This window comes from Schistocerca cancellata, chromosome 9 (assembly GCF_023864275.1).
Source record: "Schistocerca cancellata isolate TAMUIC-IGC-003103 chromosome 9, iqSchCanc2.1, whole genome shotgun sequence".
Classification (NCBI taxonomy): Eukaryota; Metazoa; Arthropoda; class Insecta; order Orthoptera; family Acrididae; genus Schistocerca; species Schistocerca cancellata.
The window spans coordinates 188,790,087-188,810,258 of record NC_064634.1 but is presented as its reverse complement, the minus strand read 5'-3'; the positions used below and the strand labels follow the sequence as shown (position 1 = coordinate 188,810,258).

The 20,172-nt window shown below is 38.3% G+C and overlaps 1 protein-coding gene across 1 annotated transcript in view; it reads right to left on the bottom strand.

The window, feature by feature from the left end:
* Positions 1-221: 221 nt before the first annotated feature.
* LOC126101096 (putative ATPase N2B) overlaps positions 222-20,172 on the bottom strand; it is a 91,406-nt gene continuing 71,455 nt past the window's right edge. The window contains exons 6-7 of the mRNA XM_049911772.1: positions 14,522-14,644; positions 222-3,020 (exon numbers count right to left, since the gene is read on the bottom strand). Coding sequence (XP_049767729.1) covers positions 2,898-3,020; positions 14,522-14,644 — 246 coding nt within the window. The 3' untranslated portion in view covers positions 222-2,897. The remainder of the gene's footprint in view (positions 3,021-14,521; positions 14,645-20,172) is intronic.

Here is a 20,172-nt window from a genome sequence, read left to right as displayed (position 1 = left end):
AATGTGAAGCACATGAAATAACATAATGTTCACATGAATTTATAGGACCTTGTTTGCTGAATAAAATGATTTTTTTTATGGACAGTATGGGGTGGGGCAACTTTGGACTGCCGAACGTCTTCATCAACTGTTAATCAAAAAAATATTTTAATTGTATATGTAAGTAATGAAAAAAATGTACATTTTATGTAAGAGACAAAAAGTGAAACCAATAAATGTGTATCACAGCTAATGCCAGGGAAAAAATCATCATTATAGTTTGAGTTTATAGAAATGGTACACTTAAGGACAACTTACCTCCTAAAAATTTTGAGGCTTTGATTGGCAATGACAGAATGTCCCTCTTACTATTCTGAAGAAGATTCTAAAATTGTGAATCTCCACTGCCATCTTTACACAAAGCGTTGAGAAAAACTAATAAGTTTTGAGTATTGAACTGGATATGAACTTCAGCATTATCTGTTCCATAACAAGAATGGCAAATGTCGCTTTTTGCACTGTACTGGGTTTCCTTTTTGATTTTTCACTAGTAACCTTGAATGTTTCTAATGATTATACATTCAACTACCAATAAAGTTGAAAGTTTGTGACAAACAGCTAGGCTTTACAGCATGCTGCCAAGTATTATTAGTTTAAGCTGTGGCATGTATTATAGGTATTTTTCCATCACTCTGTTCACATATCTGACTACTTATCTTTAAGTACACAATTTGCCTACATAACAGTTTCAAAGAGACACTTCTTTTGAACCAATCTTATAATACAGAACAACAAATATAGTTTTAAATTATTAACACTAACTAAAAGTGCTTAATACTATTTGTGGAACAGATCAAGACAATAGAATATGTACTTCACATACATCAATCCATTGATTTTAAAAAAAATAAAATCATCTATTGGTGCTAGTATAACTGATAATTACTCACATTACGAGTGAGCATTTTTCATAATGTCTAACATGCAAAAAGAAAAAAATGCAGATGTGATGTTGGGACTGTGTTAGAAAAGAAAAATGAAGACTATAACAGAAACATGTTCTCTTATGGGATTGCATTATTTCAACTTTAGTTGTTTCTCTTCACTTTTTGTTAATGAGGTGCATCTAGATTAGAACATTAGTGACAAGCTAAGACTAAGACATACCAGAACTCAAAAGAAGATACTTGTCTTCTGCTACTCTTGCCTGTTTCCCTACTCCTCCAGACTATACATATGATGAGAAATGTTTATGGCAAAGTTAGTCCTCAGCTCCATAGCAGACAATTTGTATCAATGCATGAGATCCATTTGTATATTATAAGAATGGCTGTTAATGGGAAGTTTGTGAGTTTCTGCTGTAGTTTAGTGCAAAATCATTATATGTCAATGGCTCACACAAACTGCTGCCAAATCCTTTGTGAAACAAATACAGCTTACAGGTGTCTACAAACTGATAAGACAGTGAGCAAACTGACCGACTTAACTAGAATTTATCAGTAATAGGCAATGTGGAATAATTTATTTGTTCATATTATTGTCATTCAAGTGGAAACATAACACTTGAAAAGTGTACATGGAAATAATTAAACTTCTTTCATGATGCATCCACATTACTGAAGCAGTCTAGTAATTTGATGAAAGTAAAGTCATTGCTTTGGATATTGCTACATTACTCACATTTGAGTCTACACCAGAAGTTCAGAGAGACTAGCCATGTTGATTTTTTCATCTTTCACAGCAGATGCAATAAATATATACTGACTTTGGGAAAATAGTAAAATTCTACATAACACTGTTAGCTAGACCATGTAACACTGATTTATCCCTGACACATCAGTAGTGTGAGTAAATGTCACAGTGAAACACCAACAGTGGTCATTCTTGCTGTATCTTTAACTACAAATTCTTGTTCGTAACTGTAATTTAATAATGAATATATACTTCATACATACTTTCTCAATTACTAATTTTACAGTGTTGACATTTCTCAATGTTTTCACTGATGCAGAACTAAAGAACATATAATATGGTGACAACACAGTATGGTGATGTATGAGAAGTACATGGAACACATTTAGGAACATTTTACTTCTGCTTCAAGACCATACCTTACTTGTTTATTTACTTTCTATCACTTGAACCAGCAGCTGGTAAAACAACAATATAACCAAAAAATAATGAGATGCTATCACAGACAACGTACTTTGCTTGAAGTTTATGCATCTTCTCATACAATATTACAGTGGTAAGTATTATAGATAATTTCTCACAGCAGTAAAGGAAGGGCAAACTTATCATCCAGTGTATATAACAAAAAGTGATATATTAGATGGTAACCAATAAAATGCAAATGGTCAATCTGTCGTTAGAACCTTATTCTGAAGCCTTTGTTTGTTCAACAAACTTTTACACAATTAAAAACATAGCACAATAACTAGAAGTGTGGTATCCAGGTAAAAGGTGCTGAGTACTTACAACAACATGAAGATACAAAAAAAATTGCCTCAAAAAGTGTTAATTACAAATTGTGTGACCAGTTACACTTTTTTCCTTTGTGTATTTACAGGCTAATACTTACATGTAAGATGGTAACAAGTTTTCAGGTATGATTTGGATACTTCCAAATGCAACCAGTCTCACTCTAAAATATTTTTAAAAATATACATTATATGCTGCACACAACAATAAATAAATAATAAATTAAGTTATTATATACATCTTTTTTATATCAGTAAAACTCATCTGTGGTCTTTCAGCAGCCACCTAGTCTGCTAAATGTGTCTGCACATACTGCACAAAAGACTATATGCAAACAATCAAATTACATTCCAGCAAACACAGATGGCACTACAATTGACTATTCCTCCTAAGTGAGGTATGATACTCGGAACTGTAGTGTAATGTGGCACATGTGACTATCTATGCCTTTCCCACTGCTCCCAATATTCTCTGGTTTGCATCTCAGACAGTCGAGAAACTGTGCGTTCAAAGGCAAATACTTCTTCCTCACCAGTGAATATGTTAGCAGAAGCATTTTCCTAAAAAGAAACGAATAAAAAAACACATTCAACATATGTATAACTCATGTTTAGTTACAATTGGGGCACACTGCATTGTACATGAAAGAAATCATACTTTATTATTTGTCTTTCCAAACATTTGGTGTGAATATTCATATGCATTATGTCCTGATCTGCACTTTCTCTATACAGCAAAAAATTGTTTTCCCTTATACTAATGCATATTTTTTAATGAGGATCTGAGGCATATCCACACAAATTTTACAAACAACAACAAGACACTGTAGAAAACTGTGACTAGAATATTTAAATACACTGATTCCCCCCCCTCTTCCCATGACATACAAAAAGAGGGAGAATTAATTAACTACAGAACTGGTTGTGCGGGTTTACCACAAGTACTATGAACTAATTCGAAAATACTTACAGTAATGTTTGAAAGAGCAGACATTGTTGAAAATCCTCAGCTGTACAAAATATTTTTGTCATTAATTTGCTGACCATAAACATCAGTTGTATTAGGCATAGATATATTACCCAACAGAGATGAAAATTTGTGTTGAACCGGGACTCGAATCCAGGTTTTCTGTGTATTGCGAGCAATCAGCTTAACTTCTTTGGCTATCCTTGCACACTCCTTGGACCGATCCACCCTTCCATATCTCATACTGCCTATGTCCTTATTTTGTAGTCCACTAAATTCATCACCTATAGCTCATAACATTACTTGTATTCTAATGACAGGGACAATGAGGAATGGACACCAATGTCACTACTGGGTAGTTGATCTATACCTAATGTAGACGATGTCAATGAACTTGCAGCTGTGGATCATCATCAACAATGTCTATTCTTTCAGACATGCATTAAGTATTATAAGCCTAGGGGGACACATGGCAATAACAACATTGGTCTGTATTTCTCATTGTCTCATTCTCCCTGTTGTGGAAATCCAAGAAACGCTGCAAGCATTAGGTGATGAATTTAGTGGACTATGATATAAGGATGTAGACAGTGTGACATGTAATTTGGCTGGTCTCACGGGTGTGCAAAGAGAGACAAAAAAGTTGAGGTGACCACTCACAATAAGCAGGAAATCTGAATTTGAATGCTGGTCAGGCACAAATTTTCATGTCACTATTGGTTAATAGAACTATCCCTAATAAAGTGCCAAGTAATTTACAGTCAGTAAAATAATTTTGAATACAATTAGAAAATGTCAACACTGCATTGTAACAGATTCATACATTTTTTTGTAAAATTTTTGCCCTTGCAAGATGCAGCATTTTTTGTAAATGGCAATGTATGTCTTTCCGCACATTTTCAAAGGGAAAGGGGGGGGGGGGGGGGGGGGGCAGACTGATATGGGCCTCTAAAAAGTGATTCTGTATTTTGCTTGTAAGTTAGCTTTGTTCTTCTGAAATTCAATATTCCTTCTTTCTCATTCTTTGATGACAATAAACTATTGTCTTTTCTTATTTTTTGATTTGTTTTTTATTTATTTTAGTGAGAACATTGAAAATCTATAGCTCAGTGAAATATACTTGTAGGTGGTGAATATGAATGAAACAAGAATTGTACAATACAAGCAAACTCAATGACAACAATATGTTGTTCTCTGCCCCCCCACCCAATGCAAGATTGCAAGATATTATGCTGTGTTCTCCCTACTAAGAAATCCTCAGCCCAGTCACAAATTTAGTCAGGCACCTACATTTTATAGTTTCATTAATAAGTATTGATGTTATCCTATGTAAAAAAAAGTTTTTAGAAGTCAAGAAATATTGCATCCACCTGTTTGCCTCCTATATCCACATAAACATGATTAGCCTAACTGCAGTACAGACGCAGACTTTTAAGCAGTCATTCCTCCAGTGCTCCATACAGAAATGGACGAGAAGAAACCCTGAGACATTTTATTACAGGAAGTACCCTCTGCCATATGGTTCAAAGTGGTTCTATGAGTCTGGATGTAGATGAAGATCTATGGCTTTCAGTATGTCACATGAGTAAAGCTGAGTCTTACATGACCTACGTTTTTGAAATCCTTGCTCGTTGACATGGAGGAGATCAATTTTTTCAAGATTCCACATCATGTTTTAGTTCAACATATGTTCTCGTATTCTGCATATTAGACAGAACTTCTGGTGATTACTTATGCTGCCTTTCTTGTAGAGAAGTGAGACTTGCAATTTTTCCATTCCACTGTGCACAGTTTTTGTTCAAGATATGTACTTTGTAATATGGTTGACTGAAAGGCTAAATCAACTGCTTAAGTCTGTATACAGTCTGGTAGAGATCCCATCCTGTTCTAAAGCCTTGTTCAAATCAGAGTTTTCAGATGTTTTTCAATATTACTGACAGTACACCATCTGTACAGTAGTGCCAAGAAGTAGATTGGGAAAGTACTCCTGCATCTTTCTTTGTAAAGAAACATTTAAAAATGGAGTTCAATATTTCTGACAGTGATCTGTTACCCTCAGTTTCAGTTGCAGTGTTATCTGCAAGTACTGTATGTGGGTGCTAATGCTGCTCCCTTAAAATATGACCAGAGAGCTCTTTTGGTACGAGAAAACAATTGGCTGAACATCAAAGAGAAGCTCTGCATGTCACAAATATAGTGCTGCTTGACTAATGGACACCTGGCTGTCTGAGAGGTAACAGGAGACATTTATTTTCCAGTTCTCTCAGAATATATAGGTACAGGTCGTGTAGGGTTTTCGTGGGAATTTTTATACCACTGTTCCTGCAAAATAATGGTAACTTCAGTTAATGATGATTGTCGTGGTGGACAGCAATCATACATCCTTCTCTCCAAAGTAAACCACAAATGCAAAATAATATTGAGACTTGGTGATTATGGTGGCCAGGACAGATGCAGAAATTCATCCTTATGCTAACAAAACAAGCACTGAACAAAGCGATCCTCGTGCCAGGGATCCTGCCATCTTGGACAGCATCAGCACTGGAGAACCCAAAATGCATAGTTGGACGGACTTGATCAGCCAAAATAGTCATGTAATCGTTGGCAGTAATATGACCTGCAGAAGTACCCATGTGGCCCATAGAATACCACGATACAGCTGCCCAAATCATCACTGAACCCCATCATGTTTTACTCTTGAGCTGTAAACTCAGTCAGAAGTTGAAAACAGTGTGAAATAAAAGTCACCTGAGCAAATGGTATTCCTCCATTGCTCCATAGTCTGGGTTTTACAACTTCAGTATCACGTTTTCCAGTTACGGATAACTGCATCACACTGATGAGTGGTTTTGTACTTACAGACTGTCCTGCAATTCCCTGCTAATGAAGGTCTCTTTGTGTAGTTTTGGTGCTGATGAGGGTTTGCAAGTTCCACATTCAGTTTTGCAGTGACTTTTTCAGCTGTCATCCCCTTATTTTTCCCCAGAATCCTCTTCAATGAACGTTCATCACAATCACTCAATACACTCTTTTGTCCACATTGTGACTTAGTGGACGATGTTATTCCACTTTTCCTGTACATGGTATAAATAATTGATATGGTGCCTCTTGAAACACCAAATATTTTGGTTACCATGGTCCAGGCATCCGCTATGTGAGCATCAACAATACACAGGGGTTCGAATTTACTTAGCTCTAACATAATGCACTCAACTACACAGAACACTGCTCTGACCACAACTGACCCTTGCAACATGTCAAGAGCATCCCATAGGTGCTCTTCATGTTAACCTACAACAGCAAAACCTGCTCACTTGACTAGCATCTGCACTTTTGTTTAAGCATGCATTTCTTGTGGTGTTTCCAGATTTTTGTCAGAAACCTGTAGGTAACATTATTATGCTAATCATCTTAGTTATAGGGCAGGTGAAGTCTAAGCATACCAAAGTAACACAATAAGAAATCCTTTTGAAGTATTATAATGTATGTCAGTCTATTGTTAAAATTAAGTAAGTTTCTTGACCGTACAAATGTCATGCAATGTGAGAACTTGAGATCTGCTACAAATAAAAAGTTCCTTTAATAATTTTTTTGGAATATCAGGGTATGCTTTTTTGTGTACTTAGATTTAATATCATGAAAGGAATTGCTAAACAGTGTAGAGAGAGGGAGTAGTGATAGTTGGGGTAGTGGATACACAAGGGTTGCCAGTCAGGAGTTACAACTGCCTACAACAACAACTTGGCACCTTCTGAGACGTCCGTTGGTACTGACACCATAAAAGTGACAGTGTTACAGGTTCTACGTCATGACAACAAATGCAAATGTGTGGCATTTTCTAATGAGCTTATGAATGCTATTGATGATAATAACACATTCGCATAGTGCATTGTGCTTAGTGATGAAGCGACTTTCCCATGGTGAAAGTAAACAAACAGTGTTGGAATTTGCCGCATACAGAACCCACACGCATACACTGAACATGTAAGAGATTAACCAAAATCAATGTGTTTGTGTGGTATTCCACTCATCTGTTTAAGGCCCATTCTTCTCGGATGGTAACACAGTTAACAGTCAGCAATATCTTCTTATATTACAAAACTGGTTGTTTCCAAGGATGAACAAGGACAACTTCATTTTTGGACAAGATGGAGCACCCCCCCTCACTGGAGTCACCAAGTGTGTGAATATCTGAATGAGACTCTACTGACCCATTCGATTGGTTGCCAAACAGCTGGCAAATTAGCACTTCTTAGCTAGCCTCCATGGTCACCAGATTTGACGCCCTGTGACTTCTTCATGTGGGGCTTCATTAACAACATTTATGCAATAAGACTACCGCACAACCTAGAAGAATTGAAGAACTGCCTTAATGTCAGTGATGACAGACATACCTATCCGCATACAATAGGAATCCAAGTATCAGTGTGATATGGGTTGTGTCACTGGTGGAGGATAAATGGAAGATCTGTACTCGACACTTGAGAGATACGTAAATGTATGCCCCAAGTTTCATAGTTGTCTGTCTTACAGTGTGTGTGTGTGTGTGTGTGTGTGTGTGTGTGTGGTGTGTGTGTGTGTGTGTGTGTGTGTGTGTGTGTGTGTGAGCACGCGAAAAATTTGCAGTAACACTTTCTGCATTTACTACAACTTAGAAATAAAGATTGAACCTTCCATCATTACATTTGGCAAGAGTTTATTTAAGGCAAAAAGTTTTCATTACACAATTCAGCGAAGCACAGTATTAAGTCTGAGCCAATTTTGATCTGGGACATATAAAACAAGAGCTCAGTCACCATTTTTCATCACAATGGGTACAATGAACAATATGTTGTATTTTGTGTGCATTTCAATTTGTACATGTGAATGATCACATGAGCCCCACTGAAACAGATAACATTAAACGAATGGTCATCTTAAACCTGTACGTACGTCTCCACATCTACTCTACATGACACTGTACAGTGCATGGCAGAGAGTACTACATACTAATATCACCGATTTTCTGTTCTGTTCCACTCGAGTATCGAGTGGAAAAAAAAAAATGTACATGCCTTTGTACATTCTCTAATCTCTCTTATCATATTCTCATAGTCCCTGCAAAAGACATACATTGATGGCAGTATAATAGTCAAACAGTCTTCTTTGAATACAGGTTCTCTAAATCTAACCAATAGGTGTTAGGAAAAGTATATAGTCTTCATTCCACGGATTCTCATTTAAGCTCCTTGCGCATTTCAGTTACACTTTTGTTTGGACAATACCAACCTGTTATGATCTTAGCAGCATACCTCAGAATTCGCTTAATGTCTATAATAATGACTACTTGATAAGGGCTCCAACTACTGGAACAATGCTCTACAAGGAGATGCACTAGTGACTTGTGTGTTATTTCCTTTGCATTTTCTTAGCGCCCTTGCAACATGATTGTCCTATTTTATATTGTTTCTTAGTGTTGCCTCGAAATATTTGTATGTTGTAATACATTCAAGATATTTGCCACTATTTGGATATTGTTGGGTTCTCTCTCCTTGCATTTAACCACACTTAACACTTTTCCTGCCATGCAGGCTTATGGGACTGTTTTCTTCCCAGGCAAAAAAATTTGTCTGTAATCATGTACTGAATATGTTCTAATGTTATGAAGCGCACCCCAAATGTATGAAAGCTCGAAATGCTTCAAAAGAGGGCTTAAATTGCGAGGTAGCTGGTGTCCTCACGGCCCAGAAATGTAACCAGCTTCACAGAGGTTATTATCGCGAGCCGTGAGGACACTGGCTACCTCACTTTCTTACAGAGCGTGATACAGAAACAGGGTGTAAATTATAAGAAAATGCATCCAATTGACTGTTAGTTATTAGGTGTATGTGATAAACAGTACACAAAAATAGGAACAAAAATTGTTTTTCTTACAATTTGTGGTTGTTTTTGTTACAAGTTTCTGTGCTTCTTTTATCTCTTGAAATCTTTAAGTAGCAACTACTGCACCTCTTCCAGAGTTTTCTATTTTGTTAGTCTCTCTGTATGCTCTCTACTATGGTATGGCTCCTGAAACTTATAGAAAGTTATTGTGAGTTGGTGTATTGATGTTGTTCTCTAAGAGGCTCATGATTATTTCCTCCCTAAATTCTTTATAGAAATATTTGTCTTGGTAAATATTTTGTACAAAAAGTGAGCATTTACTACTGCTGTGTTCAACATAATTTCAAACGCCACTTTATAGTACTATCTTATTGTTTTCCTCAGTGGTGAAAAATAACTTGACATCTGTCCTGACACACTGATTCCATGCACTGCCGCATTATAATCCAAAATGGCAGCAGACTTTAATATTTCCTCACTGGTTTTTCTTGCTTTTCTTCCCAGTGGTTCACATTTTGATGCCATGCTTCGTAGTGAGAGAGATCACAATTCTTTTATCTTGCCATTTTGCTACTACAATTCCATCAGACTCTCTTCCAATGAGTTTGCCTTTTCTTATTTGTGACGTTGTGATGGTGGGGGGCAAATGCTTACTATTTTTTCTCAGAGTACCTACAATGTTGTTATTTCTATCCAGCAAATGCCTAGCTAATGATATGCTTGTGTAATAACTGTCAGTAACAACAGTGCATCCCTTATCTATTTATTTTTCAATTAAGTCTAAAACTACTTTTTCTGCAAGATTTTTACTGACATTGTACAGCCATCCTGAGTAAAGAATCATTCTCAGCATATAACCAGTTTGGTTACAAAGTTTGAATATCTTGATTCCATATCTATGGGTCTTGCTGGGGATGTACTGATGAAATAAAAGTCATCCATGAAAGGGCACCATTGACTCGTTCACTGCTAGTATCTCTCCCGGTTCACATTGCAAGCAAAATTTACTCTGGATAATATCAAGGAGTTTTCAGATCTTGAATATACAATCACTTTTAGCAACAGTTGCACTGTCCTCAAAATGGATGAACCTCAACAGCAGATGAAATCAGTTACAGGACATAGTTCTAGCGACTGGGTTATCCCTGTAAAGAACACTTGTACACCCTGTAAATAACACTTGTTAATGTGTGGGTAGTGAAGTTGCCCCATGGCACTTGCACTTGCGCATCTCATCAGTGTTTGTCTCCTTCCAAGCTGTAGCCCTTGCTTTACTGTGGGGCTGAGCAGTAGACAAGAACTGTACAGCATTTCTGCTTGTTTCAGTAATAATTAACTCTATAATATCATCCCCGATGATAGTTCTGAAGACTTGTATAGGTTTCAGATCCTTCCGATTCTTGGGGTAATGTGGGACATTATATTCGAAGGTTTCCATACTTTTGAACTGGTCACTTTGGGCCAGTTTTCATTTTCACTTCCTTCTAGAAATTGAGGAGAAATAGATAGTGTAATGGATGGCTCATTACTTTCTTCCAGTTCCTTGTCACTTTCATTCTCAGGCACCAATTGTTGCTTGGGTGAGGGTGTTTCATTGAGTGTGTTGTCGTCATTGTCACTCAAATCACAAACATTAGATAACTCACCATAATGAGCATTGAGAATTTTTAACAGCTCTTCCTCTGTCAAGATATCAGACTTATCTTTCCATCTCTATTTACCAGTAGAGGGACCAGGGCTTGTATCTCCACCACACTTCGTCCGTGGCCTACCATTAGACTGTGCCATTTACTGTACAACAGAAAGCAAAGTAATAGAGTAAAAATGTATTTGGTGTTTAGCAAGTGATTACAGAAAAAGTCATAATGTGGCAAATAGCTACCTAAGATATTCATCAGTTTCTTATTCCAACACTTACAATCACTCTGCCATATGGTTACGTAAGACTATTTCTGAACAATTAAAACTAAACTAGGAAAACAATGTATGAAAACAATGTCACGTGAAGTGCACGGTTTCACAAATAAGTGAATCTGCAATCTAGCAGCCACTGCACATGCTATTACAATGTTACTCCCTTAAGACCATAGAAAAGGCAGATGTGGGTTTCCTGCAGGGCAAGCCTGTCCCAGAGTTGATTGAATGCATCTGCAGCTGAGAGAGCCGATGACCATGTGGCCTGTGAGAAACCCACTTCTGAGGCTACCAGTGCCCTCATGGCAGCAAAAGTGTTCATGGAAGCTGCCACACTTTGCCAACTGCAGATTTTGTCCAAGTATTTCTGCATTTCCTTGTAATTATCCAAAAACCAATCTTGCCTCCAGACAACAGCTATATCAGTGAATAATCATTTATTGACGCTGATCCTATAAGAGAAACCACTTTATCCATATACAGAAGATTAGAAGCTCTTATCACACTTTTGTGGGCCACATCCAATATTACTTTCATTTCTGTACAACTTTTGCATAACATACTGGGTTCTATTGTCTGATATTCATCAAGCCAATCATATCACTCCGAAAACACTCTGTAAAACTATATCACGGTTAGTACTCGATGATGTGATTCAGTGTCAAAAGCACTTGGAAAACTAGGAAGACAGAATCTACCCATTCACCTGAATTTGTCTGAAAGATGCCATGAGTGTGTAAGGCAAGTGCGTTTTTCTTTCTTTTTGTTTTTTTCCTGCATCAGTGCTGATTATTTGAGGGTAGCTTGTTTTTCTCCAGAAACATTATAATGTTTGAGCTCAGAATATGAGAGATCTTTAAAAGTCAGTTAATTTTAATTTTCTGTTTGCCAATTTTCATTGCCAGTACCTGCCTATGTTCTTTTGATGACAGTTTGGGTCTCAGACTGTGGAAGTCAGAGGATGCTGAACATCACTACAAATGTAAATAGTCTTCACAGGCCACCAGATCACGTTGTGCAAATTCCACAATATTTCCACGGAGCAACTGTCCGACATCTTCAGGTGGTTCAACCTTGCTGGTGGATACTGAAGAGTCATATCTCTACAAATGTTTACACAGTCTGACCTGATATGTTTGCCTGGGCATGTATTCCTCTGAAGTTGAATTGGAGCTTGTGGATGATGAAACTGAACAGGTGTATTTACAAGTACTTAAGCAGGTGATCACAGCAAATACTTACTTAAACAGGCACAGTGTATGGTGTAAGTTTTTCAGGTAAATCATAGTTATGTACTTATCTAAAAAAAAATGGGATACTATTACAAAGTCAAAAAAGTGCATACAAAGTTTATTGAACTGTATCACAGCAAGATCTGTTTGCAGAAAGTTAATCACAAAGGTCATCATAAACAACACAAGAAAAAAGTGGCATCCTCCAAACTAGTAGAAAAATGACAAAAATTGGCATATTCAAAATGAATGCACAAATGTATTGTTGGTGTTTCTGGTGATGCATGGGTGCTCAAGCGCACTGACAAATGCAGGTACTAGTGCTGATACTAGCAACCTCAGACTGCGTAGAAGTGTTGTCTGTTGAAGTAAGCTTTTTAAGGACTGAAACAAAAGATGTAGTGAATGTGGGAGGCTGCATGAAATTGTAGATCATCTTGACCTCACCATAAGGGATGTTTTAATTTCCTGTATCTTCCTTTCTTCAAAAAAGACACTTCAGTCCCTGCTCCAGACAGTGATCTCCAGAGTAATTTATACACTTCAGAGGAAAGGAGCAACCAAATCTGTCACGGGCAGCCATGCCACATGTGGCTTCACCCTTACATTAAGGTGGTGTGCCCACAGCACTGGCATCAAAACAGCACACTGGTTTGGGGACATAGGGCCATATACATAGGTAAAGGAAACCTGCCTTGATACGCTCTAACAGTTTTGTGCTGTTGAAGGTAAGGATGAAGGAGTCAGATTTTATCAGATCCTCATTCATCCTTTTCAATATTCTTTGCACATTAATGATCCCTTCTTGAGCACACTCATCTTTCAATTCCTACTTGGGAATGTCGACTGGATCTCTACATGACACAACACCTTTGCTGTAACACAAGGTGTTGTGGAGCTCTGTTTCTGTGGCATATTCCCCAGGTTATTTAGCTTTCCAGAGGTTTGTCTCTTCTTGGGTACTAGCAGTTTCAACCAACAGTGTTCCATTACACAATTATTTGACTGATTTCAATGTACCTGTGATGCGCTGTAAGCCCTTTTCAATATAAGAAGCTGAAACCTTCTTAAAGCTGTCCTCCTTGTGTTTCACCATCAAGAATACATTCTGACCAGCAGCATGCATTCTGTTACTAATGAATGAAGAACTATGTGTAAGTCCCGAGGTTGCTCACTAACAACTGTTCCCTCTCAACACCTATGTTTCTCTCAACACCTATGTTTCTCAGTGGTGCACAGCACATCTTGAGACTGAGGTTTTTTTTTTTTTAAGAGGTTTTTACCACCCATCTGGACAGTCAAGACAAGATCCCCATTCACTGGGACACACAACGTTCTACCACTGCATCCCATTGTGGTCGCTGAAGCATGCCCGGCACTTATGGTGACTGACAGAACTGCCGGTGCTTACAGCTCAGGAACTCCTGGATTGCCAAGCCCGCACACAGCAAACAAATGCTGAGCCTCTGATGGTACACAAATGTAGTAAATAGAAACTGCTGGCAAACAAAGAAACCGTAGTTTCCAAAATAAAAATTATTAGAAACAATTACCAAACAGAACCAAGGGATCCTGGAAATCAGGAGGCAGTTCACTTGAAATACACAAAACACAGACATGGCACTTCAGGCTGTTGAGTTTCTTGGATGATTCAGATGTTTCACAGGACTCATAATATTGTATGTATGTTGTTATGATAATAATGACAATGCTGTAGACTTCACCATGTGTTATTAACTTGAAGGGCTTCACACACTGTCAATCTTTCTGCTATACTTGAAACTTAACATGACTTCTTATCAACACTAGTCAGTCCTAGGGCTGCTTTATAGATTTACTGAATGAATCACCTTCAGTTCACAAGAATCAAAGGCAAACCATTTCTATAAGAACTGTACCTAGCAAAGCACTGAAATGTTCAATTCAGCCTTCCCATCTTCTGCTTTAGCATTGTTTTGTTTTAAAATGTTAATTTGAATTGTGATGTTACAAACAGTATGAATTCAAGTCAATAATACAGTTCATGTATGTATACAAAAGTATCTAATAATATTACAAAATTATGGTTTTGGACATTTTAAACTTACTGATCCAACTTGTATGTTGAGATCATCCATCAGTGCACGATTCTCATCCAACATCTGATCAACGGACTGCTCAGTCAAGAACAATTGTCGATGAGGTACATCTGAAGAAACCACTACACGCACCTGAAATACATTAGAAATAATAAATTTAACTTTTTCTTCTTGTAACAACTATGCTAAGATACAATGGTTGCAAGGTACAGTTTAAAAATAAAGAGTATTTGCAGCTGTGAATACTTAAGTAACTCCTGTCATATTTACACTGCATGTGTGCAGAAATTCTTGCAACTGAGTAAGGAGTCAATTGAGTGCTTGAATAAGGCTCAACTGTATCAACAGAATGTAATGCAAACCATTACATCATATTATCTTACCTACAGGACAATATTATGAAAAAGCAAATGATATGTAAAGGACTAGAATTTGCCAATCTTCAGCCCATGTACAGGGCTGCTCACACGTGGGGAACTACCCTTCTAAAACAAAAACAGGTGGATAAATAGAAATTTAAAGTCAATGATGAATGAAAAAATGTGTGGGGCTGTGTTACCAACATGGTAACCATTTTGGAAGATCCATCTCATAATTTTCAAATGGAAAGAGGACCAGGTGATTTAAAAGTTGATGGCGTTACCACAAGCCATACATACTGAGATTGCCGTGATAACACGAGAGAGAAGCACTCATTTTTGCAGACCCAGAGAGTTCACCCACTACCCCAAGTGTGGTGGTGAAACTTCTCTCGAAATTACATGAAACTGACTGTCACGGAAATACAGAAAGCTTGAAGATAAAAAACACCTAAGAAGGGAGCAACATCAACTGCTGCTCTAGCATCATTCAATAAGGGGCCACAGTGCAGTACTCACATCATCTTGCAGAAAACCAGGATCAGCTGCACATCAGTCATGAAATTCTGACCATGTAATGCACACCCTTACAAAACGAAAATATTATAACATTTCACTAAGGGTGTTCGTGATTGGCAGCTGTTTGCAGGATGAGCGACACACAAGCTGGATGAAAACATTCATTTCCTCTACAGTATACTCTTTGCATATAAAGCTAATCTCTATGTGTACAGAGAGATAAATAAACAGATTCACATATACTGGTCAAATGTCAGTCCTCAATGGATGCATCCACCAAAGGTAGTTGCACATCAAAAGTGATTTTTTGGCGTGAACTACAGGGCACTTATATTATAGAGGCCTTCTTCATTCAGGCTATACTGACAGCAGCTCATTATTTGTAGTTGTTAAAGATGTGCTACCACTGTTGCTGTCTGAGGATGAGACATTTTCAACTCACTTTCAGCAAGATGGTGCCCAACCTCTTTACATGCTGGTTGAATGGGTATACACAGATACCCATTTTTCCCAGAGATGGATAGATCTGTGGAGTGGTTGCTACATTCCACAGATGTAAGTGATTAGATTTTTACCTGTGGTGACATTTGTCGGCAATCGTGTATGCAATGGAAATCAGAAATCTTGTACATCTCAAGGAGCTGACTGTTGGTGTTTGCACTTGTGCTTGCACCATTATTGGCATTAAGTCCATGAGGAATGGGTGGCATTCATTTGAAGTTGTGTGAAAGTAATAAAGTACTTAAATAACACTTGGTATCTGTAGTTCTAAGTGACTATTTTCTTTGAAAAATATCAGTATTGTCAAGTAAATACACACATTAAAAAAAGATTAGCATCATCCCGGTTCCCAGAACTCCTGAACATGGATGTTGACTGTGGATATTGTATCACAAACACAGTCCTTTGACTGTTCAGAGATGTCACTAAACCCGCCCAAAGATGCAAACCATGCATGAGCAGCGCCTATTAGACAGAGGGGGTCCAACAGCCAATCACTTCCAGTCATTCCACCAAGGGCTACTACTGAAGTGGATGACCGCTACCTATGGATTATGGCTCAGAGGAATCCTGACAGCAACAGAGAGCTTCACTCCAAGTGTAAACGCAGCCAAAACCTCTCAGACAAACAGAAGCTAAACGATGTCAAAGTTAGAGTAAGGAGGGCTATGCGTGAAGCGTTCAGTGAATTCGAAAGTAAAATTCTATGTACCGACTTGACAGAAAATCCTAGGAAGTTTTGGTCTTACGTTAAATCAATAAGTGGCTCGAAACAGCATATCCAGACACTCCAGGATGATGATGGCATTGAAACAGAGGATGACACGCGTAAAGTTGAAATACTAAACACCTTTTTACAAAGCTGTTTGACACAGGAAGACCACACTGCAGTTCCTTCTCTAAATCCTCACACAAACGAAAAAATGGCTGACATCAAAATAAGTGTCCAAGGAATAGAAAAGCAACTGGAATCACTCAACAGAGGAAAGTCCACTGGACCTGATGGGATACCAATTAGATTCTACACAGAGTACGCGAAAGAACTTGCCCCCCTTCTAACAGCCGTGTACTGCAAGTCTCTAGAGGAACGGAAGGTTCCAAATGATTGGAAAAGAGCACAGGTAGTCCCAGTCTTCAAGAAGAGTCGTCGAGCAGATGCGCAAAACTACAGACCTATATCTCTGACGTCAATCTGTTGTAGAATTTTAGAACATGTTTTTTGCTCGCGTATCATGTTGTTTTTGGAAACCCAGAATCTACTCTGTAGGAATCAACATGGATTCCAGAAACAGCGATCGTGAGAGACCCAACTCACTTTTTTTGTTCATGAGACCCAGAAAATATTAGATACAGGCTCCCAGGTAGATGGCATTTTCCTTTACTCCCGGAAGGCGTTCAATAAAGTTCCGCACTGTCGCCTGATAAACAAAGTAAGAGCCTACGGAATATCAGACCAGCTGTGTGGCTGGATTGAAGAGTTTTTAGCAAACAGAACACAGCATGTTGTTATCAATGGAGAGACATCTACGGACATTAAAGTAACCTCTGGCGTGCCACAGGGGAGTGTTATGGGACCATTGCTTATTGCTTTTCACAATATATATATATATATATAATAGAGGGAAACATTCCACGTGGGAAAAATATAATTAAAAAGAAAGATGATGAGACTTACCAAACAAAAGCGCTGGCAGGTCGATAGACACACAAACAAACACAAACATACACACAAAAATCTGGCTTTCGCAACCAACGGTTGCCTCGTCAGGAAAGAGGGAAGGAGAAGGGAAGACAAAAGGATATGGGTTTTAAGGGAGAGGGTAAGGAGTCATTCCAATCCTGGGAGCGGAAAGACTTACCTTAGGGGGAAAAAAGGACAGGTATACACTCGCACACACACACATATCCATCCGCATATACACAGACACAAGCAGACATTTGTAAAGGCAAAGAGTTTGGGCAGAGATGTCAGTCGGAACGGAAGTACAGAGGCAAAGATGATGTTGAAAGACAGGTGAGGTATGAGCGGCGGCAGATTGAAATTAGAAATTAGCGAAGATTGAGGCCTGGCGGATAGCGAGAAGAGAGGATATGCTGAAGGGCAAGTTCCCATCTCTGGAGTTCCGACAGGTTGGTGTTAGTGGGAAGTATCCAGATAACCCGGACGGTGTAACACTGTGCCAAGATGTGCTGGCCGTGCACCAAGGCATGTTTAGCCACAGGGTGATCCTCATTGCCAACAAACACTGTCTGCCTGTGTCCATTCATTTCGCATATATATATATATATATATATATATATATATATATATATATATATATATATATATATATATATACACACAAGCAGACATTTGTAAAATCGCCTTCTGGATGAGGTATAGAATATATTGCTTCCCCCTACTTACACCTCCCGAGGAGATCACGAATGTAAAATTAGAGAGCTTTGAGCGTGCACAGAGGCTTTCAGACAGTCGTTCTTCCCGCGAACCATACGCGACTGGAACAGGAAAGGGAGGTAATGACAGTGGCACGTAAAGTGTCCTCCGCCACACACCGTTGGGTGGCTTGCGGAGTATAAATGTAGATGTAGATGTAGACCACCATGTTGAATGATAAATACTTTTTGTGCAGCTACAGGACATTGTGTTACAACTCAAACTGTGTGCAATAGGCTGCATGATACGCACTTGCACTCCTGACATCCATGGCGAGATCCATCTTCGCAATCACCAACACCATGCAGCGCGGTACAGACTGGCCCACCAACATGCCGAATGGAACGCTCAGGATTGGTATAACGTTCTCTTCACCGATGAGCGTCGCATATGCTTTCAACCACACAATCATCGGAGACGTGTTTGGAGGCACCTGGTCAGGCTGAATGCTTTAGACACGTACATTGTCCAGTGAGTGCAGCAAGGTGGAGGTTCCCTGCTGTTTTGGGGTGGCATTATGTAGGGCTGAAGTACGCCGCTGGTGGCCATGGAAGGTGCTGCAACGGCTGTATGATACGTAAATGCCATCCTCCGACTGATAGTGCAACCATATCGGTAACATACTGATAGGCATTCGTTTTCATGGAAGACAATTCGTGCCCCCATCATGCACATCTTGTGAATGACTTCCTTCAGGATAACAACATCGCTCAACTAGAGTGGCCAGCATGTTCTCCAGACATGAACCCTATCGAACATGCCTGGGATAGACTGAAAAGAGCTGTTTATGGATGACGTGACCCACCAACCACTCTGAGGCATCTACGCCAAATCACCATTGAGGAGTGGGACAATCTGGACCAACAGTGCCTTGATGAACTTATGAATAGTATGCCACGAGGAATACTGGCATGCATCAATGCAAGAGGACATGCCACTGGGTATTAGAGGTACTAGTGTGTACAGCAATTTGGACCACCACCTCTGAAGGTCTCTCTGTATGGTGGTACAACATGCAATGTGTGGTTTACATGAGCAATAAAAAAGGGCAGAAATGATGTTTATGTTGATCTCTATTCCAATTTTCTGAACAGGTTACGGCACTCTCAGAACCGAGGTGACGCAAAACATTTTTTGATGTGTGTATTAGGCTTCAAACAGGAGACAAACTATTTAGTACAAATAAGGAGGCAACAACTTTTTCAAAGTAGTAGGTGCCTCTCTAATTTACTTGATTAAATTTAGTTTCCATAAACATGAATAGCGTCAAGCAATATAGTACAATTTTTTGTTAATACAATATGTGTATTAAATTTCTATGAACTGCTTGTCTTTTGTTAATATTTACCTTGACTCTTTCCACATTCCTTAAGGTTCTTTTCCTTTCTTTTGGATGCACAGAACATAATGGGCAAATGAAAGACTAACTTAATTTATGAAGTTGTTGATCTTAGTACCTGACAGCAATACCAAGTAAAACATGTCAACACATTAGCTTTTAAGGAATTCAATTACTTAATTAACTTTTGTCAGTTCTGGTGTAAGTAACATAACATATTTTTACAAACTACGCATTAAGCAAAGGTTTGATTTACAACAATAAATACAAGAAAATTTAGAAATTAAAACCTATTTTCAATTAAATTCCTAACATGTCCATTTTCAATTAAATTCCAAACATGCCAATTTTCAAACAGGTTTTGTTAAAATGCTAACAGAATAAGTGACAAGTAATTCAGAAATGATTCGTTCCATCTTTAGGTAGGTTACAGTTATTTGATCAATGTTTTCAACTCCAATGAAGAATCAATGGTTTCTAGTGAAGTTGTAGCAGCAGATGAAAC